Genomic DNA, 27453 nt, shown 5'->3' with positions numbered 1-27453 from the left:
AAGAAAAAAAAAACGATCCTGTAATAACGGGCTCAGTCGTCGTCTCCTCCTCTCTACACCCAGCCCCGCCGCCTCCCACCGTGCTCCGTCCACCCGCGCGCGCCACCGCCCCCTGCTCCCGCGCCGCTTCCCCATTCCCCGGCGCGCCGCCTCCCTCGCTGCTGATCCCTCCCAACCCCACCGCCCGCCCGCACATCTCCCGCCGCTCCGCCCGCCGTCAACGGCGACGTCATTGGCGGCAGGACGGTGATCCAGCGGCGGCGGTGACGACGACGACCCGCATGGTCGAACGGAGATATTGACCAAGACTTCGACTTCACCCATGGTACGTACCTTCTGTTCTGTGCGAGCGGCGATCAGCGGATCAGGGGAGCCAATTCGAGCCCCGATCTGGATCACTCGATCAGGATACGGGGTCATGCTTCGACAATGGACTCAGACTCAGAACAATCCTCTAACCACGCTTCTACTATGTTTTAAGAGGGAGAAGGAACTAATACTAGCACATTTTGCTAGTATATGCATACGTTGGTCAGTCTACGGTCGTCTGACTCTGACCATGACAGTAGCTCTTTGGTCTGGTACGGATTTTCTTGGGCGTAGGCTGCAATATCCCGCAAACGGAGCTACTGGGTTCGGTGTAGAACCTAAAAATGCTTGAATCCAATACCGAAATTGCAGTGATGCTCTTGTCTGTTCTTCCTTTAGTTTGATCAGACGAGTTACTGAGTACTGACGGCTAAGCTTTGCCCCTGTTGGTGCTGCAAACTCTGCAAACACCTATTTAACGATCGGGATGCGTCTTCTTCTCCTCACGGTATCGAAGATTTGACGTATCACAGCCTGTGTCAGCTCGAACATCTCCAACATTTTCAAGCATTTTTAGCTCAGTGATGCCCATACATGCATCTCAATTGGCCTCCCAACTGCTCCAACTTAAACCATGAGTGCCAAAAAGAGAACCGTTTTTTCGTCAACCTCAACAACTGATGAATCCCAATAGCTAGTTTCTGCTCCACTTTTGGACAGTTGACTAGTTAAGCCTTACTGTTACTTAGAACTCTACGTGGGGAAGTTGAGCCTAACGACACCGATGCAGGGCCTACATGATATTAGTGAGCTAGCGTCACTGGAGAAAACAAGGATTTTTATACTCTCTTTTATATTCCACATCTTGAATTAATTTGCACATACATAATCGGATGATGTATAATTATGCTTTCTGAAAAAAATGTTTCATTTCCAATTATGTTTTATTCTTTCATGAATGAACTTATGTTCTGCATTTGTAATTACTACCTTTTTTATGTTGGTTTTTACTAGTTAGTTGTAAAACTAACACAATGGAACTGTAAAACTTGATATTCCAGAATTGCTCAACTATCGGTTTATAAGTGATCCAGCTTCAGGGGTTGTGATTACTAAATGAGATTTTGACATATCGTCAATTTATTGTTTTTTTCCAGTTCTTTTCGTCTCAATCAGTTAATAATACCACATCTTCATGTGTTATGAATATTTAATTGCAGGCATCCACTGGCCGATTTACAGTGGGTTCTCATGTTTGGGTCGAGGATGCTGATGTGGCTTGGATCGATGGACTGGTGGAGGAGGTCCATGGGGACGAATTAATTATAAACTGCAGTTCTGGAAAGAAGGTAAATAAAATTTTCCTAGAACATATATTGGATTATTTCTACTCATGCCAATAGGGCTACTACGTCATTTTTTCTTATGAGATATTTTATAAATCTCAGTTAATCATTATTTAGCTTCCAACTGTGAATTTTTTAGTGACAGAATCATATGCCTGTAGGTATAGATTGTAAGCTATTGCAGTGAAAAAAATTATGTTCCGTCCGTTCACTAATGTAAGACCTCTTAGCTTTTTTCGTAAATGCATGTGCCTAGACGCGTTTTAGTGTGTAGGTTCACTCATTTTAGTTTGTATCTAGTCTGCTTTAAAATATATAAAAGGTCTTGCATTAGTGAATAGAGCAAGTAACTTAAATTAAAAATTGTATGTTTAATTTCAAGTTTATTATCTTATTACAGGTTACTGCCAATGCGTCAAGTGTATATCCAAGGGACGTAGAAGTGGCACGCTGTGGTGTTGAGGATATGACAAGGCTAGCTTATCTACACGAACCAGGAGTTCTCAGAAACTTGAAGTCAAGATATGGAATGAATGAAATATATGTGAGTTGAGTACTGCAGCATATTAGCTCTTCTTATGCTATGTCATTGATGCATTGTTTGAGCCACATCCATCCACAGTTGAAGTTTAGATAGGCCCTAGACAATAAAATTTTATTAAAAGATCAATATGTACAACATAAACAAATGACACGAGAAAGAATGTACACAAGATGGTATGAGAAAACTAAGTCACTGGCTGATAGATAAGCTGATTGAGCAAAGTTCTAAGAAAAAGCTGCAAGCTCCATTGACATTTGCACAATTCACACATGTTCTCTATGCTGATAGTTGATTTTTTCATTAATTTAGTCCTCTGTACAGTTGTCAATTTTTATGTCTCGTAGCCTACAATATTTCACTTGTGTTTTCCTTTTATTGTTTGTAGTTTCTACATTTCAGGAATTTGGAATTTATCAGCACTAATTAAGTTTTATGTGTTTCTCTAATGTATTAGTTGTTAATTTGGTAACATTCTGTCGTAACTTACCTGATTAACTTTTTCTTCCAGACTTATACCGGGAACATATTAATAGCTGTAAATCCGTTTCAAAGACTTCCTCATCTTTATAATGATCATATGATGGGAATCTACAAGGGAGCTGAATTTGGTGAGCTGAGTCCCCATCCTTTTGCCATGGCTGACCGTGCATATAGGTGTGTTTTCAGCAAAGAAAAATCTTTTGAGTTTTTTGTGCTCGAATTTGTATTTATATATCTTAAATTAAATACCAATGGTGCAGGCTTATGATGAATTATGGTATCAGCCAAGCCATATTGGTGAGTGGCGAAAGTGGAGCTGGTAAGACAGAAAGCACTAAAATGCTTATGCAGTATCTTGCTTTCATGGGTGGCAAAATTGAATCTGGTGGAAGGTCAGTGCAACAACAAGTGCTGGAGGTGAGTCCCTCATTAGCACTTTCCGTTAACACTTTCGGCGCTCTATATCTCTTAAATAACCTTGAAATAGTGGATATGTGGATTATGCGATATTATTTATTATTATTTTGTAATCAAGCCCTTTCTCTCAGTAATTAAAAATAATGTTAAATCACTGGCTTATGTTTTCCACTTTATCTGTTTGATTGCACAGTCCAATCCTGTTCTTGAGGCATTTGGAAATGCAAAAACAGTCAGGAATAATAATTCAAGGTAATGAATTTCGATAGAACCATGATTATATTGCTTTACCTTGTTTTTTTCTCATTCAGTAGAGGTTTACATTTTCTTCTCGCAATATGGCTTGATATATTTCTTTTACCTCATAATGCAGTCGTTTCGGCAAATTTGTTGAACTTCAGTTTGATCAGAATGGGAAGATCTCAGGAGCTGCCATAAGGACTTACCTTTTGGAAAGATCTCGTGTCTGTCAAATATCTGATCCAGAAAGAAACTATCACTGCTTTTACATGCTATGTGCTGCACCACTAGAGGTAACATGCAATCATGATTGAATTCCTGAATATGATATTGTAGCTATATTTTGTCACATTGCCATCTTTTCTAACTCTCCACATTCCATCAAAAGGTGTGTTCTGAATCGATCAGTTTAAGGTTTATGACGCAGATTAAGATAAAACTGCTTCAAAATAAAAACAGCACATTTCTGAGTAACCTATCTGAACAAAAACTGCAAACTGGGCATAAACATAGCATTTGTTCATGTAATCTGTGGACTGAGAGATACCTCGTTATATTGCTGGGACCGCTTGGTCAGTCGAGAATGCCACATTGTTAAATTAATTTCTCTGTAGGATATTTTTTGCTACCATTACATTCTTGCGGTGTTGAAGGGCAAGCATAAAACATGTAATACCCTGTTGGTATTGCTTCTTATTTGCATTATTGTTTCAATTCAATTAGGTTGCCATTGTAATTTGTGCCCCTAGTTACCACTTATCTTTTTTTTGCGAACGACATTAACTCAACTTCTTATCTGTACTCCAATAATGGTGTTTCAGGACCGTGAGAGGTATAAAGTGGGAGATGCAGCATCATTTCACTATCTCAACCAGTCCAATTGCATTAATCTTGATGCAATGGATGATTCTTCAGAATATGTAGCAACCAGACGAGCAATGGATATTGTAGGCATTAGTTCTGATGAGCAGGTAAGCCCAAGGTTATGTTTGAAACTAGTTTACTTCATCAGAAGACCATCTTTGCTTAATATTTCTATTACATACCTTTCAGGATGCCATATTCAGAGTTGTTGCTGCTATTCTTCATTTGGGCAATGTGGAATTTTCCGAAGGGAACGAAGCAGATTCTTCTGTACCCAAAGATGACAAATCCAAGTTCCATCTTAGGACAGCTGCAGAGCTTTTCATGTAACCCTACTGTCCAGGTTCTATCCTCAGTATTTTCCGGTCATCTTTGACATGACATGAATTTGGCAACAATCTGCAGGTGTGACGAAAAGTCCCTCGAGGAATCTTTATGTAAGCGTGTTATGGTAACACGTGGTGAGAGTATTGTAAGAAACTTGGATTTACGAGCAGCAGCTCTTAGTAGAGATGCATTGGCCAGAATCGTTTACTCCCGCTTATTTGATTGGTAAGTTTAAAGTAAGTGTCATGTTCTCTATCGTGTCACTGGTATTGCACAAAAAATAACTGATGACTGTTGTGTCTTCTGTTCTTTAGGATCGTGAATAAGATCAATACTACAATAGGACAAGATCCTGATTCAAAGCTTTTGATTGGTGTGCTGGACATTTACGGATTTGAAAGTTTCAAAACAAACAGGTACTTGCATGGAATGCTTTTGCATTTGGTCTTGTGTTAGGCTCAGTTTGCGGTTGCTGAACTTTGCTGTACTGAACTTGTTTTAATAATTTTCTGTCGAAAAATAGCCACAAAAATAGATAAAATTTTGTTAGCGAACATAAAATAGGCAAAAGCTGGTTAGACAAACAGGATTATCGCAACCCACTACAGTGCCAAATGCAGCCTTAATCTTAAATTCCTGTCCACCTGATATGGCCAAGCTCTGGGCCTTGGCCATGGCTATGGCAGTTGTTTTGTTTTGTTTCTCTTTTAGTTAGTTACCAGAATTTTTTTGAAGTTTTTGTTAGGTATTGTTGGGTCGTGGCTACCTTGTGTGTTGTATACTTACGCCTTTTTTTTTGGGTATTTTCTGCTAATACAAAAAGACACGTGCTTTTGGCCGTAATCTAGAAAAAAAATCCTTGATGTACTTATAGGACACAGGGCACACATTCTACTGTTTTGACTAGAAATATATCAGCATAGCACCGAGTAACATTTTGTAAAAATCTTTGTTTCGTTGGTCCTTTTGGCTAGGTACTTCTATTTGAAATTGAACTTCGATTTCCTTTTTGACGGGCTAGTAGGAAAAGATGAATATGTTGTAAAAATGTAAACTAAAGTACCGCCGGAAAATAAAATGTATTAAGTTTACTAGTTGAGCTCCTTTCAGCTAGCAGGAATTTGATTGTAAGAATATCTCATTAACTTCCCTGCATAGGTCGCACCTCTGCACAGCCGAAAAACTTGTCTTATTTCACCAAATAAGATATAGCCATTTACATATCCCAACCATGTAGAATCGGACGCCATACATTGAAAATACGTAATTGGCATTGTTGAGAAGAAATATAATTAAGATTCTTGGGGAGATTTTTACTCCTAAAAATTACCCCCAAGAAGAAAAGCTTGATGGAGCAAGCACCCTGTAGCTGACAATCTGACATTAATAGGGACATTGTGTGCATGAAATTAGGTTGGAAATCATATGCATTCATTTTTCACATTTACGAAGATGGTGTTTGTATTTCTACAAAGATCTCATCATAATTGTAGCAATAACATAATTGCATGCAGTTGCTAGCTCCTATACAGTCAACTGCTCGATTGCACAAACAACACATACTGCTGCTACGAAGGATTGAGTGTAACTTTGCGATTATGCACTGGCTTGTTAGTATTAGGAAACTAAATTATTTACCTTCAGTTGGTTAGATTTATTGATGGCGTTTGTTGGGCAAGAGAGAGAGAGAGAGAGAGCTCTCATTTGATGTCTGCAAAAAGTAAAAGATGACTTGCATTTAGTGACAGAGGGAATACAGATAGTGTAAGCTTACTGCTTAGTGCATGTGTCTCAGGCGAAACTTGTAAAAGCACGTGAACATGGATGTAAATATGTTTTTTAGGCATGAAACAATCACTACAATAGTGTAGAACTGAACAGTGGATTCTAATATTTTCAGCTCGATGCTTTTATAAATAAAATCGGAACACTATCTTCTTATGATACGGGTGATGTGATAGCTTTCGTGTGTTGATATTTTGCTATGCTGCAGTTTTGAGCAGTTCTGTATCAACTTAACCAATGAGAAGCTCCAGCAACACTTTAATCAGGTTAGAGGATTGACTTCTAACTGACACAATGTTCTACTTTTTATGTTATATTATGGTCAATTAAGGTTTACACTAATTCTACAAATTTCCATGAGCAGCATGTTTTTAAGATGGAGCAAGAAGAATATACAAAGGAAGAAATTGATTGGAGTTACATCCAATTTGTGGACAACCAAGAGATTCTTGATCTCATTGAGAAGGTGAACTGTTAACTTGCTGTGCAGTTTCTCTTGTATATGGTGTTACTTGCTTTTTCTTTTCATATTCTTGTACATGTTTATATCCTGGCCTTTGGCCCAATAGCAATCAAATGTCCAATTGCTACAACATTTGGCGTTTGCTGCAATACCCCTTATTACCCAGACAGCTCTTTTCTATATCGATACAGTCTGTTCTAGGCACACACTAACCTGAAGTCCTCAACATTTTCGTTCAAGTAATTATTACCTTTTTTTTTTTGCTTTTATAGACTCAAGGTAAAACACAGAACCGCTTGGGAAATTATCCTTTAGTCAGAATTAGCGAACAGGCTGGACGTTTGAGTTCCATGCATATCTTGTTACTAAATTGAATCCACTGATCAATTCCAATGAGGTTGAGCCATGCTATGGAATCTCATATCTGATTTCTGATTTTGTGCGATGCAGAAACCAGGGGGGATAATTTCTCTACTGGATGAGACTTGGTATGTACAAGCAATAGCGTTGGTTCCTTTTGTGTTTGATTATTATTCTGATCCTTACTAACATACCTTATCTTATACTTCAGCATGTTGCGAAACTCAACCCATGAAATATTCGCTGAAAAGCTCTATCAAAAATATAAGGACAATCCGCACTTCAGTAGGCCAAAATTTTCACGATCTGATTTCACTATTCATCACTATGCGGGAAATGTAAGTGACATACTTCTTAAGTCTGTCTGACTGAATAAATAATTTTGTGTAGAACACATGTTGGCTTTATGCTTTGCTGAATGAAATGCAGCTCTAAATCATTGAAGTTCTGAATAGATGAGAAACAACAACAAAATAAACATACCTTTGTTCTACAATGGGATTATGTATTTGAAACATTGATTAAATGTGATGTACCAAATTGAACTCAAAAAAGCTTAATGGCTGCTAAAGAAATTTTAGTGTTTTTTCCATTGAAAACATAGAGTTTGGTACAAGCCTCCTAGGAGGTACAGTTCACTAAACTATATATAAAAGCGTTGACCAAAGAGGGACAGATCCCTCCCTTGGCTGTCCGTTGTTAGGTAGAAGATGAGACCTCTCCAGCAGCGGATTTATACGCTCTAGATAGCACTCAGTTTAATTCGGCCGCACCTGCGACTCGAACCCGGGTGGGCGAGCTTACCACGTGAGCTCAAGCCACCAAGCTAGCGCTTGGTTCTCATTAAACTATATATTAAACTACCACTATTGGATTATAAAGCATGGTGAATGGCATGCTAAGCGTATACAGAAAAATCAACACCATGTGTGTTGACCACTTCTTCCAGTAATATGCCACCCCTATTTTTGCTTGGACCTCAACTTGAATATAATCAATACTGTTAAAAAATGAACTTTCCGAAACAGTCCTACAGTATACAATCTGTACATCTACACAGGAAGGATTAATCAGTTGAGCAAGCTAGTGCCACCACATCTGGCTCTCTACAACTGACTCGACTGAGACTGACACAGTTATGTAATAAAAACTTTCTTCTTTTGTAGGTTACATATCAGACGGATTTATTCTTAGATAAAAACATAGATGCTGCTGTAAACGAGCATCAGGATTTGTTACATGCTTCTAGATGTCCATTTGTCTCAAGTCTTTTTCCCCCTTCTGAAGAATCAACTAAATCCACAAAGTTCACTTCGATAGGTTCGAGCTTCAAGGTAAAAGAAACTTGTTGCTTTGCTTTTCAGCCTGTTCTAGCTTTGTTAACAATTTATATCTTTTTTCCCTGTAATATAACAGCAACAATTACAAGGTCTATTGGAAACTCTCAGCGCAACAGAACCACATTACATGCGCTGCATAAAGCCTAATAATGTTCTCAAGGCAGCAATTTTTGAGAACAGTAATGTTCTCCAGCAACTTCGGTGTGGGGTAAGAAATTGTACCATTCTTATTTTGCTGGAAGTACATACTTGGATTCTTTGTAAGGCAAAGTACGCACTAGGACTAGTACAAGAGAAAATCGAGATATCTGTTTGTGTGTGCAAGGAATCCTTACCATCGGTGGACCTAGAAATGTCTCCACTCCACATTGGCACCCCGATCTATCCACTTGAGATATTAGGAAAAGCATTATAGAAAATGCAATATATTATGGATAAATGATAAATCAGACTGACAAATGGTTTGAGTAGTCAGTATATATTTTTTGAAACACACCAACAAGTTCTTGTTCCTTTTGTGTCTCTTGTCCTAGCTCCCAAGTGTGCTCACTTTAGGATACGGGGTGCTTTGGACTGAGCTACAACTGTTTCTTTTATTTCTTTATTTTAGACATTTCAACCACTTCATCATTGGAAAATAAAAAACGCACAAGCATACGTTGGTCACAGCCTTACACTTGATTTTATCACCAAAAACTTCTTCCTCTGTAAGTCACCATGTAGCGGGTACCATCCATCGTAAGTCCTCTATCTGGTGTGAAAGTATACATAAGGTGTAGCTGTTCAGCTGACAAACATAAATACAACATCTACTGGATAACATTTTTTTCGAGAAAACGCAAAGGACTCTTTGCATTTCATTTCATTGGAAAGATAGAATTTTTACAATCTACTGGATAACATGAGGAAAGGATGGGGATGAGAAGAGGCATAGGCACCGACGCTGGAAGGTTGAAGGAAGGTGCACCTAACTGCCACGCTGAGTGGGGAATGAGAATCGAGGTGTGATGTATCGGGAATGAGAAGAAATAGTACGCTCACTTGTGAGGGTGCTTCCTGTGGGCCTGCGGGGTTCTGGGTGCTTGGGCTTCACAAAAATGAGCCAACTATGGCAAAATTGCTCTCTACCCCTATTGGGCCAACTATAACAAACTTCGGGATTTATGCATCTAAGAACTAGCCTTGTGAAGCAGCACAAGGTTGTGGAGGAACAACTCCACCGTGTTGCTACAACGTGGACAGCACAATTGTTGAAGGAACCGCTTCAACGTGCTGCGCTAGATGTCGCTCTAGGGGCGTAGGCTAGATATCGCTCTAGGGGCGGGGCTGTCAAGAGTTCAATCCAAAACTCTCAACACACAAGATCTAGTCCAAGATCTTAAGACAGAACACAAGGTTCCATTTATTTGATAAATATGGGTACATAGTCCGATTTCATAGGTAGAGGTTGGACCTCTATTTATAGGCTGCATGAGCCTTCACTACTTAGCTCTACTCACAACTAGAGTGTTCTAGAGAACACTACATAAGCTAGGGAAAGAACTACAAATATCCTAGTTACAACTTCTACTAGAATACTCTGGAAACCACTACAACACACATAACTAGAGGACCATATTACCTAGAATATAGTAGAAGTGTGTAGAAGCTAGTACTGGATCTTACTTATGTTTTATTTTTATTTTATTTTATATACCGTCCCTCATCATTCTCCCCTGGTTGTTTAGAACTCGACCTCGAGTTATCTTCATAGAGTGCTTGTTCTGGATGATAAAGAGCCAAGTCTGCCACATTGAATATGTTAGATATTCCCATCTCAGCTGGAAGATCTATCATGTAGGCATTATCATTTATCTTCCTTAGAACAGGGAAGGGCCCGTATTTCCACCATCTAAGTTTCTCTTTGATGTCTAATGGTGGTCCTTCTTTCCGGAGGTATACCATCACCTTATCACCAACCTGGAATGATTTTAGCCTCCGTTTGTGGTCACTTTTCTCCTTCTCATGGGAGCTATTACGATTTGATTGATTTGGTAGAATGATGATCTTCCGCTTGTTCCAAGTGAAAGAGTAAGAATTTTCCTTCCCTTTGTGTGTTGTATTCACATCATATTGCCAAGGTCTCCCAAGAAGAACATGGCTGGCATCCATATCAACAACATCACACAACACATTTGCGTGATAGTGCTTGCCCAAAGAGAGTGGCAGGTTGCATTGTTTGGTGGCCCTCATATTCACCCCTTTCTTGATCCACCCAATAGTGTAGGGGTTTGGATGATCATGTGTCTCAAGTTTTAAATGATTCACCAAATTCTGAGAGATAAGGTTTTCACAGCTGCAACCATCAATCACTAATTTGCATACCTTGCCATTCACCGTGCATTTGCTCTCAAATATTTTCTTTTGTTGTGTGTTGTCGGGCTGCGGTGTTGAGCACACGGGGCGCTGAATCACGCATACCACCTCTTCTCCCTCTTCTTCACAAATATCTTGTCCTTCTACATCTTCAGATTCATATTCTTTGCCATCTTTGCCATCATGGATTGTTGTGTTTACAAATTTCCTCAATGGGCAATTGCTAGATACATGTCCCTCTTCACCACATTTATAACATTTTATCACAGGCTTTGCCCTACTCTTACCTCCGGCTTGCTTTGGGACAGTTTGTTTTGCATCAGGTTGAGCGGTCTGTTCTTCCGTTCCATGGGAGTGACTCCTAGATGAGTCTTTCATATGAGAATATGGAGCCTTACTTGTCTTTCTTGCCTTTACCAATCTCTCTGCATTTAATGCTAGAGCTTGTGCTTGATCAAGGGACCAAATTTGCTGCATCATCAAACGATCCTGGATAGCATCATTGAGACCATTGATGTACCTTGCAACTTGTTGATCTTCAATTTCACCAAGGTGGCACCTCACTTGTAGTCTTAGGAACTCCTCTGTGTATTCTGAAATGGTCCTATTTCCTTGTGCACAATTCTGAAACTGAATAAATAGGATCTGATCGTAATCTGCAGGCAAAAATCTCCCTTTCAAAAGATTCTTCATCTGCCGCCAAGATCTCACACGAGGCTTTCCTCTGAGTCTGCGGTCTTCTTGAAGACGATGCCACCATGCACCAGCGCCTCCTTTCAGCTTGTATGCGACCAAAGAGACTCTACGGTCTTCTGGAATATTCATGACCTCAAAGAAAGTCTCCACCTCGTACAACCAATCGAGGCACCCTTCAATATCAACATTTCCATTGAAAGTAGGGATCTCAGCTTTCACCTTGTATGTATCCCTCGCATACGTAGTGTTGGGTACTCTTGGAAGTGCATAGAGGTCAGGTTCTTCAAGGTCCTCATCATTTTCTTCATCTTCAGAAATTTCATCATAAGTTGGCCTTCTTGAGGTACGCTGAACAACATGTGGTTGAGGTGTTTTTGCTCCAAGATAACCTCCCTTTCTTCTCCGCTGAGCATCTTCACCATCCTTTGATGATTCTTCATCATTGGCAGTAGGAGGAACACCCTTTATGATCATCTCAACTAGCTGATCAAATCTCCGGTTAAGATCTTCACGCAACGCTTGGATTTGTTGTTCTGCAGCATCCATTCTCTTTCCCAACTCCTCCATTGCTTGCTGCAGCTTGCTCTCAATGAGGGAACCACAACTTGAACGGATCAGCAGGGCTCTGATACCACCTGAAGCAGCACAAGGTTGTGGAGGAACAACTCCACCGTGTTGCTACAACGTGGACAACACAATTGTTGAAGGAACCGCTTCAACGTGCTGCGCTAGATGTCGCTCTAGGGGCGTAGGCTAGATATCGCTCTAGGGGCGGGGCTGTCAAGAGTTCAATCCAAAACTCTCAACACACAAGATCTAGTTCAAGATCTTAAGACAGAACACAAGGTTCCATTTATTTGATAAATATGGGTACATAGTCCGATTTCATAGGTAGAGGTTGGACCTCTATTTATAGGCTGCATGAGCCTTCACTACTTAGCTCTACTCACAACTAGAGTGTTCTAGAGAACACTACATAAGCTAGGGAAAGAACTACAAATATCCTAGTTACAACTTCTACTAGAATACTCTGGAAACCACTACAACACACATAACTAGAAGACCATATTACCTAGAATATAGTAGAAGTGTGTAGAAGCTAGTACTGGATCTTACTTATGTTTTATTTTTATTTTATTTTATATACCGTCCCTCATCACCTTGTAGATAGTGACACTGATATGTTGTTTGTACAGGGGGTGCTAGAGGCGATAAGAATAAGCTGTCTTGGATACCCAACAAGGCGGACATTTGAAGAATTTGTTGACCGCTTTGGTGTTTTACTACCAGAAGTTCTCGGCGAAGGGTAATACTAGGGCATTTTGATTCAAGTTCTTGAAATTTTTCTTTGTGTTTAAAGAGGGAGTCTAAACAAAGCATTCATTGGCAGTTATGATGAAGTTAATTCCACAAACCTGCTCCTTGAGAAAGTAAATCTCACAGGTTATCAGGTAACTACTAAGTACTGAAATGAGTGGCCGTGATGTGCTTACTTCAATCCATGTTATGTTCCAGCTTTTCAAGATTGGTCTTTCTTTGGCTTCTCAAATGTTTTCCTCTAATGTCAAGATGTGTAATTAATTTCCTATTTTCTTTATTGTAAACATGCCAGTCTGATGAGCAGTTTAAGTTGCATGGTCTGTCCAGCGAGATATCCCAAAAGCATAAAACAATAGATAATGGTATATCTTGTAGTCATATTATTTCATCACATAGTTACTCTTTTGAAGTACTGTTATCCTTAGAGCACCCACAGTGCGGGTGCTTATATGCCGATGCCAGGGTAGAATTCCCAGCCGATCGGCAGTTGAGCGATTAATTCCCTGGATCAGGTGTAGCGTTGACGCAAAAAGTTGCATTGGGCGCTTGGTCATGTTTTCCCGCACAACCAAACTAATCGCCTTTCTCTTTCTTTTTTAGTGCCCCAAACTAGCGTTTTGAGTTGCTGTTCGGGACTCTTATCTATATAATTAACCATATACTTTTTTAGACTATTCAAGCACCTACATAATAGTCCACCGTTGTGGATGCTCTTACTTTCTTAGTTTCGATGGAGAACCAGACTTGGCCAAAGCCAACATGGACGCAGGACCTTATCTGGTGTGGTACTATGAGAAAAATATTACCAATGTTTTCCAAAAAACCTGAATCACTGAACAGTCTCATCCATATTTTGTCAATAGATCCAAAAGATATATTTTATTTGGAGGAATAGTAAGTTTAATGCGGTATCTCCATCCCTATCTGCACAAGTTATTTCTTCTATAGTTCTAACGCTAATATTGGTTTTCATTCCTTTTGGTTTCTCCTGCGGTCTGATGTCCAATATACAGATAGGGAAAACAAAAGTGTTTCTGCGTGCTGGTCAGATGGCTGAACTAGATGCTCGGAGGACTGAGGTCTTGAGCTGTTCTGCTAGTAAAATCCAGAGAAAAGTTCGGTCGTTTCTGGCTCGTAGAAACTTTATTCAGCTGCGAATGTCTTCTGTTCAGCTTCAGGCAATGTGCAGAGGTACATTTTCCCTGTTTTGTATTCGAAAAAGTATCATATTTCAGTCTCTGATTTTTATGTGGAGATAATGACTTCTGAGCTGTGATAACTGAAGGACAAATTGCGAGACATTATTATGAAGATCTCCGTAGGAAAGCTGCTTCATTGAAAATTCAGACCTGCTATCGTATGCACTTTGCAAGGAAACACTACAAAGATCTCTGTTCTGCATCGACTACAGTCCAATCAGGTCTACGTGGTATGGCTGCTCGCAGCGAACTCTATTCCCGTCAGCAAACAAAAGCGGCAGTGATTATTCAGGTGGGTTTTCAGGTCTCATTTTTTGTTTCCATAAAATGCGGGGTGACAAGATTTGCAGAATAGAATGGTCAAAATTTCAACTTTGCTGTTCAAACTCATGTGATACTCCTTTTGCTAGTAAAGTTTTCGGATGATAATGCTAATACAGCAAAAATACTATGGTGTTGGTTCTAGTATTACCTAAAGTTTTATCTGTGGCACTTGTACTCCCAACAAAACTTGCATATTTCGTTAGTATATGTTAAATGCCATGTTGTATAAACTATAAGTTTGGAAAAATGAAAATATTTTACACATATTATGATGCAACCACATCTTATTGATGTAAGAATTCAATGTAGTCAGATGAAATAACTGTTAGCTAGTAAAATACATGAATCATTGTTTTTTTTTAAATTTATGTTAAGAAAATCTTGGTGCCATTTGTCATAACTGCCACAACATTGTTCCATTTCCAGCATCTCTACTTCAAGTGTGTAAAAAGTGGGTGTTGCACACCCAAGCCTATGCATGTCTATTTCCGTTTCATTACCATTCACTCTTAACCTCATAGATGTTATATTATCTTAACCAAAATCTCAATTGTTTCGGCCCACAGAGTTTCTGCCGTAGTGATTTAGCAAGCTCACGGTACATGGGTTTAAAGAAGGCAGCAATCACAACCCAATGTGCTTGGAGAGGAAGGGTGGCTAGAAGAGAACTTAGAAAACTTAAAATGGTAAGAATTGGTGAAAATGTCCTGACCATCTTTTCTCTCTTTGCCCTGTTGTTACAGTATTATTTGATTCACTCTGCCATAAGAGATCAATTATCAACCATGTAATGCAGTTTTAAGTTAACTCTGGCCTTGATTTATGCCTAGCGGCATGCTGTGCTGTCACTGGTCATTACAAATTGGTGTTGGTCTTAGGAATTCAGACTTGGTCAACTCATAATGTAACAATGCTATTTGAAAGTCTGAAAACCATAACAGTGCCACTGCAACCTATGGCTTCGTTAACCAATGTTGATATCGTTGTTAATCTCCTAAAGATGAAAAAAAATATGACCATGCTAGCTTCAAAATTGTTCCTAAACTCTGTTACTTGCAAGCTCACTTAATGGCCATAGGTTCACAGCTGTCACATTTCTGGTACTCTGGAAGTCTGGATCATCAGTAAGCATATAGATAAGATCTTAATAACTTTCGTCTATTGACATCCCGCCTTCTTTACTACTGTAGGCTGCAAAAGAAAGTGGTGCTCTGCAGGCTGCCAAGAATAAGCTAGAGAAGCAAGTTGAGGAACTCACTTGGCGTTTGCAACTGGAAAAACGCATGAGGGTAAACTACTGGGTTACTGTACTTTACAGTCTTACCATTTATGTTGACATGCATATGTGTGATGTAGCATACCCTATTATTTTACATACTAGATCTGTATTCTTTCTAATAAGTTATATCAACGTTTCATCTCCACAGGAAACAAAGGAATGCATTTAAATGAGTGTTTTTTGCATTCCGATCATTCTCATTTTTCTGTTCTGTGAATTGCTAGAGGAATGTAATTCCTTTCCTGCCCATTCTGGAGTCAGCTGCAGTTATTCTGTGTACTGACTGTGGTCACTGTTTGCACCTGATGTGGCAATCATGGTGACTGTTAGATTTGATCTTACTTTCGAGCTCATAGTCATACTATGTCTATCGACTAGTCTATGATAGAAATTATAGTACTACAATATAGCGGAAAACTAAAATTCACACTTTGTCCTGTAAACCTAATAAACACTGGAAATAGATTAACTTGTAACTATGCAAATAGGACATTACTGTTGGCACAACTTATTTTCCCTTTAAAATCTTTATGCAAGTGCCTTATGCATTTTTCTGGTCTGCAGACTGACATGGAAGAAGCCAAGTCACAGGAAAATAAGAAGTTGCAACAACAGTTGCAGGAACTGCAATTCCAGTCCAAGGAGACGAACGATTTACTAAGAAGGGAACAGGAAAATGCAAAAGCAGCATTGGACAAAGCTGTCTCTGTACCAGAGATCCATGTCGATACAACTCTTGTTGATGAGCTTACTGCTGAAAATGCCAAGCTTAAGGTGAACATGATAGAATCATTTTTTGTCTGCACTGCAATAGATTCATCGCGTTAGTCAGTCTGTCCACTCTTATGGAGTTGGTAAATTGCAAAACCTTCTAGCTGATAATGGTGCTGCTACCTTGACCAGCGTAGAAACATCATCCCAGAATGGTAATAGTTTCACTTGCTAGGTCCTAACGACATGGGCAAAACTATACTGTTGGAGCTAACACTTTTATCGTTTTTGGGATAAATCACATTGTATTAGGCTTCAATGTCAATGATGTAAATTAACTTGGTCGCTTCAGTAGTGAAACGAAAAACTGAGAATAAATGCACTGTCTAATTTATTTTTGATCCTTTAAAAGTGGTAAACTTGGATTCATTCAAAAAATAGCCAATCTAACCAATCTGCTTGGTGCTTTATGTGAATGAGCATTTCTTCTCCAGGTATCTTTTCTGCCACAGCATGGCTTCATGCCTATATTTTATTTTGACTAACTCAACGCCTGCCAAACTGTTGTAATTTCATCAATGATAAGAAAAGGGCCATGATTAAATACTCATCCTTTTCCTGCACCATCTGCCTGAAGAAAAGCTAACTCAACAAGCGAGTCATGCTGATCAAATGTCTTTTCAACTTTCTTGTACCTTTTAGTGAACCTAGTGGCATTATCAGTTCATTTATCCTATTCATATCTATGGACTGAGCAATTTCCTCAAATATTTATAGACACTGGTGGTTTCTCTCGAGATAAAAATTGATGAGACAGAACAGAAGTTCGAAGAAATGAAGAAAGCCAGAGAAGAGTTGCTGAAGAAAGCCACAGATGCAGAGTCAAAGATAAATGGACTGACCAACTCAATGCTAAGGTTACCTTGATGTTGATAATTTTTGTAAGTGTGTTCATTTGCTAATTACCTTACATATTTTTATGACTGGCAGTTTTCAAGAAAAGCTTACAAATATGGAAGCTGAAAATCAACTTCTCCGGCAGCAGGGGCTGTTGCACTCACCTATGAGAACAATATCCGAGAGCACATCTCCCAAATCTGTACGTGGTCTCTATATGTCCCGTGCCTCTGTCCACCCTAGCAGTTGTTATTGTTTGCATGCAAGTTTTGAACACAAACCTAGGTCTCCATTTTTTTTCTTCATCTGTAGGTGTTTCACCTTTTTGTTACTTACAAACTTCTTGGGCCCTTCATCTTTGCAGAATTTGGCTAATGGCAGCCCACGCATCGAGGAACAGATGGTCAGAAGCATTATGCAATATGTTAAATCACTTAACTGTTTGTTTTTATGTTTGAATCTAAAGTGGTCATTTCTACCCAGACGCCTCATGGCACTCCTCGAGCACCCAAGGATTATGGGAGCTTCGCACAGCCTAGGGCATCCTTTTCTGAGAGGCAGCATGTACATTGAATTTATATATTTGAATGTTTAAACAATTTAGCAAAGTTTATAAAAAATGTTCCTTATGATGGTTGGTTTTGCCCTTATTATTTCCGCAGGAGAGTGTTGATGCACTTATAAGCTGTGTTACTGATAATATTGGCTTTAGCGAAGGAAAGCCAATTGCTGCAATAACCATATACAAATGTCTTGTCCATTGGAAGATATTTGAAACAGAAAAAACATCTGTTTTTGATAGGCTTATTCAAATATTTGGTTCTGCAATGCAGGTATTCTCTGCTGCCATTGATCCTATTTTTCTACATTGACTTATTTTACATGAATTTTGTTGCTCGTGCATCTATGTCAGTTTAATCAATATATTCTTAAAAGGAATGGCATCGTGTGTATTTCAGTATCATGATAGCAATGAAGATCTTGCATACTGGCTATCAAACTCATCAACTTTATTGATCATACTACAAAAGAGTCTCAGAGCTGTTGGCTCAACCGGAACGACTCCACAGAAAAGACCACAGACTCAGTCATCGTTCCTTGGGAGGATGGTATGTTCCATTGCTTACTCTAGGAGCTGCAGATCTATCATCTGGGACTAGAAGTCCTTGGAATTTGAAGTAATCTGTGTTCTAAATGATCAATACTAATTCTTTTCACTTTTAAGACATTACTTTTCAGAGACGGTTCTGATCACTTATGTACCTGAATGGTCTCCGGGTAAAATAATATTAGTACATTTGTTGAGACCACCTTCACAATATTATGTTTGGTGATTTCGTCAACATTATTATTGAAGACAATTATTGAGAGCAGGGTACAGTTAAATTGTGGTGAAAGGTCCTGTGTGTGATCTTGGCAACAAATAGTTAGACTGCATCTGTGCTTCAGTGAGCAATGTTTTAGATACATGTAGTCAATTTTTTTCAAATTTGACCTCTGAATCTCGTCATATAAAAAATAGCTTGATTTTTGTATGGACAAAGTATCTAAGTTTACCAAATGGATATTGTCATTGGTTCGCTGTTAAAGATATTACTGTAGAATTATCTTTGCGACGGTTTTGGGCATAGTAATACACTTGCCAATTAATAATTATATATATATTGTTTTCAGTATAGATGAGTTAGACATGTTGTGCCTGGACTGCTTCTACTTCCCGTGATCAGATCATTGGTCAGTATTTGATCACAGTTCTGTTCTGTTGGTGTTATGTGGTCAGGTCTTCCGTTCTTCGACCATCACTGTTGATATGGATCTCGTGCGTCAAATTGAGGCCAAGTATCCTGCATTTCTTTTCAAACAGCAACTTACAGCATTTGTGGAAGGCTTATATGCGATGATCCGTGACAATGTGAAGAAAGAACTATCCTCATTGCTCTTGCATGCTATTCAGGTATGTTGTCATGTGATATTTGGTCGGTTAATCTCATATACGAATCAAACCACCAGTGAGAAGATTGGTATAGGGCATTCATGATGCACATGTTTGTTTATTAAGTCTTTATTATTTGCTGACTTGGCTGTCCTTTATTGCATTTAAAGTTTAACTGTTTTGATCCCTTCGCCTGTAAGTCCTTGTTTTGCTGTTTGCCTTTTAGGGTTAATTTTTGGATTATGTTGGAACCGCAGGTCCCAAGAATTATGAAAGCCAGTATGGTAAGAGCGCGTTCATTTGGGGCGTCAAGTTTGAGGGGGCGTTCATTTTCAAATCAAGGTAGCTATTGGCAGGCAATAGTTGACAATTTGACTGAACTCTTGAATATCTTGCGAGACAATTGTGTAAGTGCTTACTACTTACTATGCATACTTTCCTTGCAACTAGTGGATTTTGGTCTTAACATCTGTTTAAATTTTAGGTCCCTGCTATTTTTATTCGGAAGATATTTACACAGATTTTCTCATTTATCAACGCTCAACTTTTCAATAGGTAATTGTGTGCTGATTCTAGCATTAGCTTTGCCATTTTCTTTTTAAAGCTAAATTAGTTGTTCTGTTATGCACTGCTCTCCAGCCTTCTTGTGCGTCATGAGTGCTGCTCTTTTAGCAACGGAGAATATGTAAAACAAGGGTTGGCACAACTAGAGATGTGGTGCGGGGAAGTGAAGCCAGAGGTAATCATATGTGACTGCAGCATATATCTGAGATTCTAGTAAGGTGCCTTATTGGCATTAATCCAGTAGTGTTATTGGTTACAATCATGGAAACATAAGATGTATTGTCCATTTTTCTTCTCTCTTGCTCCCACCTAACTGTCAAATGCTAACAGTATGCAGGATCTGCATTGGATGAACTCATGCACATACGGCAAGCTGTCGGTTTCTTGGTATGTTACATAGATACACGCATTTTAGATCCACTCATTATTTACTTGGCCACTTCCTATCTTTTTGTATAAAACGCAAAAAGCTTTGCATTTCGATGCATTCATAGAAAAGAGAGTTATACAAAGTGTGTACAAGCTCAGACCGAGCCAACACCCCACCAAACAACTCAACCCACTAGAACTAGGTAGCAGCAGGGATCAAGGCCCCTAGACCTATCCTCAACTTGTGTATGGTGTTTTCCGTAAGCTGATTTAAAGTTTCCCAAGTAAATATACGTTTTTCAAATCCGTAAAAAACCCGTATTGCCACTTAAGCAATGTTTGAAGCTTGTGCAAACCAAACTCAGAATTCTATACTTGGCGGGTCACCGTAGCCAGCAAACCTAATTGACCATACTATTAGTTTATTTTTATGGATTTCTTAATAAACCTTACATGTCAGCAAATAGTTGCATTTTTTTCATGTTCTTGGAGTTTGCGACATGGATACTAAGTAGTCAATGCACATATTTTCGTTGTTATGCAGGTCATATTCAAAAAGTTCAGGATTTCATATGATGAGATAGTCAATGATCTCTGCCCAGTAAGTTATTTTATTTCCCTCTGCATTTCTGTTTTTTAAAAAAAAACAGAAATGCACAACACGGGGGTGTTGTGCATGAACAAATAATTGAACATCACATCTACTCTGGTGTTATGCAGGGGCTAAGTGTCCAGCAGCTCTACAAAATAAGCACGCAGTACTGGGATGACAAATATAACACTGAGAGTGTATCTGAAGAGGTAAGTGGAGAAAGTTTGATACCTTCACATTCAAAAGATAATGACGAAAGCTGGCCTTCTTTGTCTACTAAATGTGTTATGGTTATTTATATGACAAAAAATAGTTCCACTGTTCCTATGTTTATCCAGTTTCTTTTAATCCAATCCTTTACTTTCCAAAACACCCCAAATTGCTAAAATTTCCACTCTGCTACTTAAAATTACATACCGAACTCAGCACAACCTGCACATGCGTTTTTGCTTTGCATGTAGAATTCCATCCAGCTCAAAGTTGCACTTCGCCATGAGCAGCACAGCCCTAGAAACACATTTTATTATCACTCCAAATGCACTTACACATTTTCTTCTTGTTTTCCTGGTTATTTTTTAATTGACCTTTCATATCTGTAAAACATAGGGTAGCAACTAAGACTGGGGGCTCATTGGTTTTCTGTAGGTTCTTGATGAGATGAGAACGTTGATGACAGAGGAATCAGCCAATAGTACTTCAGAGGGCGCCTTTTTATTGGATGAGGAAATAAGGTACACGCTATTTTACTATGTCCGGCATACTTTTTTTTGACCAATATGCCCGGCATCCTTCAAAGTATATGCTAAACACTGCTTTTTGGCTATCTTTTTTTGTATTACAGTATGCCGATATCACTTGAGGAGATAGCAGATTCCATGGATGTTAAGGAATTTCAGAAGGTGGCCCCACCATCGGAACTCATCGCAATACCTGCGTTCCAGTTCTTGAAGAGCTGATCGAATCATCCAAGATGCGGCCTGTTCCTTGTGTTAGCATATTCTGAGATCTCTGTATTCTTCCACATCAACGTTGTAAATTCAACCTAGGTTTTCCCTTGTGCTCTCTATCCTTGCAGCCCTGTTGTGCCATGTAAATTATCATTCTTTCCTAGATAGGTTGGTCTTCTCTCCCAATTTTTTGTTGGCTGGGTTGGGAACAATTTCTTTGCCCTCCCAAATGCACGTGATGAGAGAATGAAATTGTTCATTCTTTGTAGGGTGGTATAGGATTGAAGCAGTATGCTGGGACACACATGAACGAGATAACAATGAGCAACACCAACACCATGTATATCTCATATGATGTGAATAACTGTATAGTGAAATATAATTTTTGAAGGCATTGTTGTGTTGTGAATTTGTCTCCGATATACTTTTGTTTAATTGTGGGACTCGGGTTACTTTACTTTTACCCGGGCAGTTTTATTACGTGAACCAACTTGTTTGTTTAACATACATGCACAGTTTAGACTATTGGCCACCACAGATAATACAATTGTAAGGAGGGACCCGTTGTCTCTGTTCATGTCAACATCCGCCGCAACTTTTCTCGCCTTCAGGCAAGCAATGGCCTCAGTGTGAAGGTCTTATGGCAGGTGTTGGAGATGACCCATACATGCGCCAACAACATCACTGTTTTCATGTCTGATGCAGAAACCCTGCCCCCTCTGAAAGAACCGTGTGTTCACTTTCAGAGAGGGGTGGTGGCTTTGCCCATCTTTCAGTTGATGTTGTGTTTGGCCGAGTGGACCTGTAGAGATTGTTCGTGAATTCTGATGCACGCTGGGAGGGAAATTGAGGAGGCGACAACGCTACGAGTGCGACAACCATCTCCAGTGTTGACTCGCGCATTCCACAGAAGGGTGATGCAGCGCAGAGAAGAACCATTCTCCAGCTTCAGAAGAGCTTCAGTAAGGTGCTAATTTAAGGCATCCAAAATATTTCACTCGATTGCACCTTGAAAATACACCATATTTTCCCTATATTCCAATGTGTGTCTGTTGGTGGTGGGCGTTTGCTGTAATCGGGATAGCTGAGAAACAATTCCGTCAATATTTGTATTATATCACCTCTTTCGGCCGATCGGTGAAAGACCCCAAATGTTCTTTTATTTTACGCAAAAGAAAAATAAATTGGCTATTGTGATCTGTGAAATTAGCCCTGCGATGCGAGGAGGGGCATGACCCATGAGCCGACAAGTGGTTGAAGAAAAAGAAGATTCTCTAATACGCGGGTACACACGATAGATAAACTCCTCGGGTGAGAAGATTTTCCAAGCCCGTACCAGCCCACTTGTCAGGATAGCTACCCTGAAAATTATGACACAACTCTATTTTGTAAGAAAATCTTAAGGTTCACTAGTTTCAAAATAACTACTTGTAATTTTTAGTGTTTTTCTTTTCTCCTTTGGCTGTCGTACTACTCCAGTAATATAATCAGACTCATAACTGAACAAATCCCCAGTGCTATTCTCCTTTGGCTATCGTACTACTCCAGTAATATAATCAGACTCATAACTGAACAAATCCCCAGTGCTGACTGAAACCAGATATAAACATTAGCACCTGTATATACCGGTTTGCGGTGTACCCCAGAATACCAGCTGATCGAAGTACACGTTGGGCGTTGCTCTCCAATACAGCTCCACATTGTTAAGTTGACAAGATAATTGACCACTTGGAAGCACATTTGAGACGGCACGTCAATATATCAACTCCATCTGAACATAGCAACAAATTTCCGTATGAAACAATCTTCAGTCCAAGTGCATGCCGTACGCTTTCTTTAAAGGGCTTAGTTTAATCAGTAGTGGTGTTCCGAACTAGTACCAACACAGCTACTTAAGCGGATGCACGCACAGCAATCCCCGAAGCAGGCAAGCAACAAAGCTAACCAGTCAACCACATCATCACGAACTAAGCAGAAGAGAGGGAGAAAATAGAACCTAGGATACCTAAGATGGTCACCATCAGAGGTCTAGCCACCATAGCGGTATTCCTCCTGGTCGCACTATCCACGTCCCACATTGCCTCCTCCCTTCGCCCCGGCACCCTCGGTGTCTGCCGTGCCAGTGGCTATCTTCCGGGCAAGGCAGGCCACTGCGAGAAGAGCAATGATCCAGAGTGCTGCGAGGACGGTAAGAGGTACCCACAGTACCACTGCTCGCCACCAGTCACCGCGACTATAAAGGCTGTGCTAACACTTAACAGCTTCGAGAAAGGTAAGGATGGTGGAGGTCCATCGGAGTGTGATAACTCCTACCACAGCGACAAGGAACTAGTCGTCGCGCTATCCACCGGTTGGTTCGAGAACATGGCACGGTGCGGCCACCGCATCAAGATCACCGCTAACGGCAAGTCTGTGTATGCTAAGGTGGTGGACGAGTGTGACTCCGTGTACGGCTGTGACGATGAGCACAACTATGAGCCACCATGTGCCAACAACATCGTCGACGCGTCGCCAGCGGTGTGGAATGCCCTCGGGCTCGATCAGAATGTCGGTATGGAGGATATCACCTGGTCACAAGCGTAATATTGTTTGGCATAAAATAATAGTGCGGAGATATATAGCACGTACATATTTTACACTTTGTAACCAACGTTCTTGTTGGTATCCAGTTGTCCTTGTCATTTATCAATTGATGTCGCCTTGCATTTGTATAATTTGTACAAAAATAAATTAGAGCTACTTCTTCAGGCACGCGCAGGGATTGGTATCGTCTTTGGCTAGGAAGCTTAACTGAAAGTATTAGGCCCATCCAAGGGTCAAATTCTTCCTATGTAGCATGCCAGGATCGCCGTTGAACGGTGGATATACTTGCCCACCGTGGTTTGCAGCATCCCCTACGGTGCATCCTCTGCGGATCCTTCGCGGATAGAACACATCCTTGTCAGTTGTCCCTATTCATTAAACACTTGGCACGAGGTCCTCTCCTGCATTTGCTCCCCCGTGAGCACTCTTGCCATTGGGGTCAAATTTGCAGATTGGTGGGACGCAATCACCTATGCTTCCCCAACGGCGGCCCACAAGGGAATTTCCTTGGTGATCATGCTCACAAACCGGTGGTTATGAAAGAGGTAGTTGATACGTCTCCAACGTATCGATAATTTCTTATGTTCCATGCCACTTTATTGATGATACCTACATGTTTTATGCATACTTTATGTCATATTTATGCATTTTCCGGCACTAACCTATTAACGAGATGCCGAAGAGCCAGTTGTTGTTTTCTGCTGTTTTTGGTTTCAGAAATCCTAGTAAGGAAATATTCTCGGAATTGGACGAAATCAACGCCCAGGATCTTATTTTTCCACGAAGCTTCCAGAAGTCCGGAGAGGAAACGAAGTGGGGCGATGAGGCGGCGACACGCCAGGGCGGCGCGGCCCAAGCCCTGGCCACGCCGGCCTGTTGTGTGGGCCCCTCGCTTCGCCCCTAAACCTACCTCCTCCGCCTATTTAAGTCTTCGTCGATAATAACTCCAGTACCGAGAGCCACGATACGGAAAGCCTTCCAGAGACGCCGCCGCCGCCAATCCCATCTCGGGGGATTCAGGAGATCGCCTCCGGCACCCTGCCGGAGAGGGAAATCATCTCCCGGAGGACTCTTCACCGCCATGGTCGCCTCCGGATTGATGAGTGAGTAGTTCACCCCTGGACTATGGGTCCATAGCAGTAGCTAGATGGTCGTCTTCTCCTAATTGTGCTATCATTGTTGGATCTTGTGAGCTGCCTAACATGATCAAGATCATCTATCTGTAATGCTACATGTTGTGTTTGTTGGGATCTGATGAATAAGTGAATGCTATGTTATGTTGATTATCAATATCATCTATGTGTTGTTTATGATCTTGCATGCTCTCCGTTGCTAGTAGAGGCTCTGGCCAAGTTGATACTTGTAACTCCAAGATGGAGTATTTATGCTCGATAGTGGGTTCATGTCTCCATTAAATCTGGGGGAGTGACAGAAACCTCTAAGGTTGTGGATGTGTTGTTGCCACTAGGGATAAAATATCGATGCTATGTCCAAGAATATATTCGTTGATTACATTACGCACCATACTTAATGCAATTGTCTGTTGTTTACAACTTAATACTGGAAGGGGTTCGGATGATAACCTGAAGGTGGACTTTTTAGGCATAGATGCATGCTGGATAACAGTCTATGTACTTTGTCATAATGCCCAATTAAATCTCACAATACTCATCATAACATGTATGTGCATGGTCATGCCCTCTTTAATTGTCAATTGCCCAACTGTAATTTGTTCACCCAACATGCTTATTCTTATGGGAGAGACGCCTCTAGTGAACTGTGGACCCCGGTCCATTCTTAACATCGAATACAATCTACTGCAATACTCGTTCTACTGTTCTCTGCAAACAATCATCATCCACACTATGCATCTAATCCTTTGTTACAGCAAGCCGGTGAGATTGACAACCTCACTGTTACGTTGGGACAAAGTACTTTGGTTGTGTTGTGCAGGTTCCACGTTGGCGCTGGAATCTCTGGTGTTGCGCCGCACTACACTCCGCCGCCATCAACCTTCAACGTGCTTCTTGACTCCTACTGGTTCGATAAACCTTGGTTTCTTACTGAGGGAAACTTACTGCTGTACGCATCACACCTTCCACTTGAGGTTCCCAACGATCGCGTGCTGTACGCGTGTCAAGCTAAATTTCTGGCGCCGTTGCCGGGGACGTGAAGGAAATTACACCACAGAGATTCCTAACTCCCACATCAACTGCACGCCATCAAGATAAATTTCTGGCGCCGTTGCCGGGGAGATCAAGACACGCTGCAAGGGGAGTCTCCACCTCCAATCTCTTTACTTTGTTTTTGTCTTGCTTTATTTTATTTACTACTTTGTTTGCTGCATTATATCAAAATACAAAAAAATTAGTTGCTAGTTTTACTTTACTTGCTATCTTGTTTGCTATATTAAAAACACACAAAAATTAGTTACTTGCATTTACCTTACTTATTTCATCATGTTTCCTCCTAATTTTACTTTAAAAGATATACCGGTAGGACAAGGGTCTATAATTGGAAGAGATAATATAGAAGAATTTTTCACCCATGTTAGTATGCATGAAGATCTTGAAGATATACCCCTGGCAAAAACTGTCCCTACCTATGAAGATGCCTCGGTCTGTTTGGTACGCATGATGGAAACTAGATTTATTAGTCTCAACCCCATGATACAACACATGTTTCTTACACTTTCTGATATGGAGAGGGGAGAAAAGAGAGATTTTGTTTTAAAAGTCCTTGTGCGAGAATTTGAGGATATAGCCAAAGAAGCTAGAAAAGTTTTTATTAAGCATAAGAGACTTGGTATGTTCACCGATTTTAAAAGAACACTTGAAAAGATGGATATGGATAGAATTAAGTACACTAATAATGTTAATGATGGTGGGGAGATTAAAGCACCAATACCTTGTAAGCTCCTAGGAATGCATGAAGCTCTAGATGATAATTATGCTTGGCTTCTTCCTGAAAATTTGTTTGATGAGAGTAGCAAGCCCAAGACTAATGAAAAGGGAGCCTCTGAAACTTATGTATACAAAATACAATGCATGGTTGAGAAAACTCCAAACCCCGCTGTAGATGCATCATCTCTTGATAATACTTGATACACACTTTCTGCGCCTAACTGAAAGGCGTTAAAGAAAAGCGCTTATGGGAGACAACCCATGATTTTACTACTGCACTTTTGTTTTATATTTGAGTCTTGGAAG

The 27453-nt window shown here is 40.1% G+C and overlaps 2 protein-coding genes across 2 annotated transcripts; both read left to right on the top strand.

The window, feature by feature from the left end:
- LOC127301645 (myosin-8) lies at positions 1-22070 on the top strand. Its single transcript, XM_051331919.2, has 39 exons — positions 1-325; positions 1530-1658; positions 2056-2199; positions 2708-2853; positions 2940-3096; positions 3290-3348; positions 3470-3629; positions 4158-4307; positions 4390-4526; positions 4606-4752; positions 4842-4943; positions 6521-6578; positions 6677-6778; positions 7226-7263; positions 7347-7473; positions 8302-8469; positions 8552-8683; positions 12723-12832; positions 12917-12977; positions 13860-14037; positions 14132-14337; positions 14936-15055; positions 15560-15658; positions 16213-16422; positions 17137-17276; positions 17350-17458; positions 17621-17659; positions 17740-17820; positions 17919-18089; positions 18216-18365; positions 19037-19210; positions 19447-19596; positions 19674-19744; positions 19829-19928; positions 20084-20140; positions 20667-20723; positions 20843-20923; positions 21360-21445; positions 21556-22070. The coding sequence occupies exons 1-39, from the start codon at positions 323-325 to the stop codon at positions 21668-21670; spliced, it is 4524 nt and encodes a 1507-aa protein (XP_051187879.1). The 5' UTR covers positions 1-322; the 3' UTR covers positions 21671-22070.
- Positions 22071-23671: 1601 nt separating this feature from the next.
- On the top strand, positions 23672-24244 carry LOC127301652 (putative ripening-related protein 5). Its single transcript, XM_051331930.2, has one exon. The coding sequence runs from the start codon at positions 23672-23674 to the stop codon at positions 24242-24244; it is 573 nt and encodes a 190-aa protein (XP_051187890.1).
- Positions 24245-27453: the final 3209 nt, after the last annotated feature.

This window comes from Lolium perenne, chromosome 1, assembly GCF_019359855.2.
Source record: "Lolium perenne isolate Kyuss_39 chromosome 1, Kyuss_2.0, whole genome shotgun sequence".
Taxonomy (NCBI): Eukaryota; Viridiplantae; Streptophyta; class Magnoliopsida; order Poales; family Poaceae; genus Lolium; species Lolium perenne.
This window is presented reverse-complemented; position numbering and strand designations above follow the sequence as displayed.

What these genes read in the sequence shown, in the direction of transcription:
- LOC127301652 (XM_051331930.2), top strand. Translation starts at nt 23,672, where the DNA reads ATGGTCACCATCAGAGGTCTAGCCACCATAGCGGTATTCCTCCTGGTC.
- LOC127301645 (XM_051331919.2), top strand. An exon ending in CGATAGGTTCGAGCTTCAAG is followed by an intron (nt 8,470 to 8,551) that starts GTAAAAGAAACT and finishes GTAATATAACAG; the next exon opens with CAACAATTACAAGGTCTATT. An exon ending in TCCAGCAACTTCGGTGTGGG is followed by an intron (nt 8,684 to 12,722) that starts GTAAGAAATTGT and finishes TTGTTTGTACAG; the next exon opens with GGGGTGCTAGAGGCGATAAG.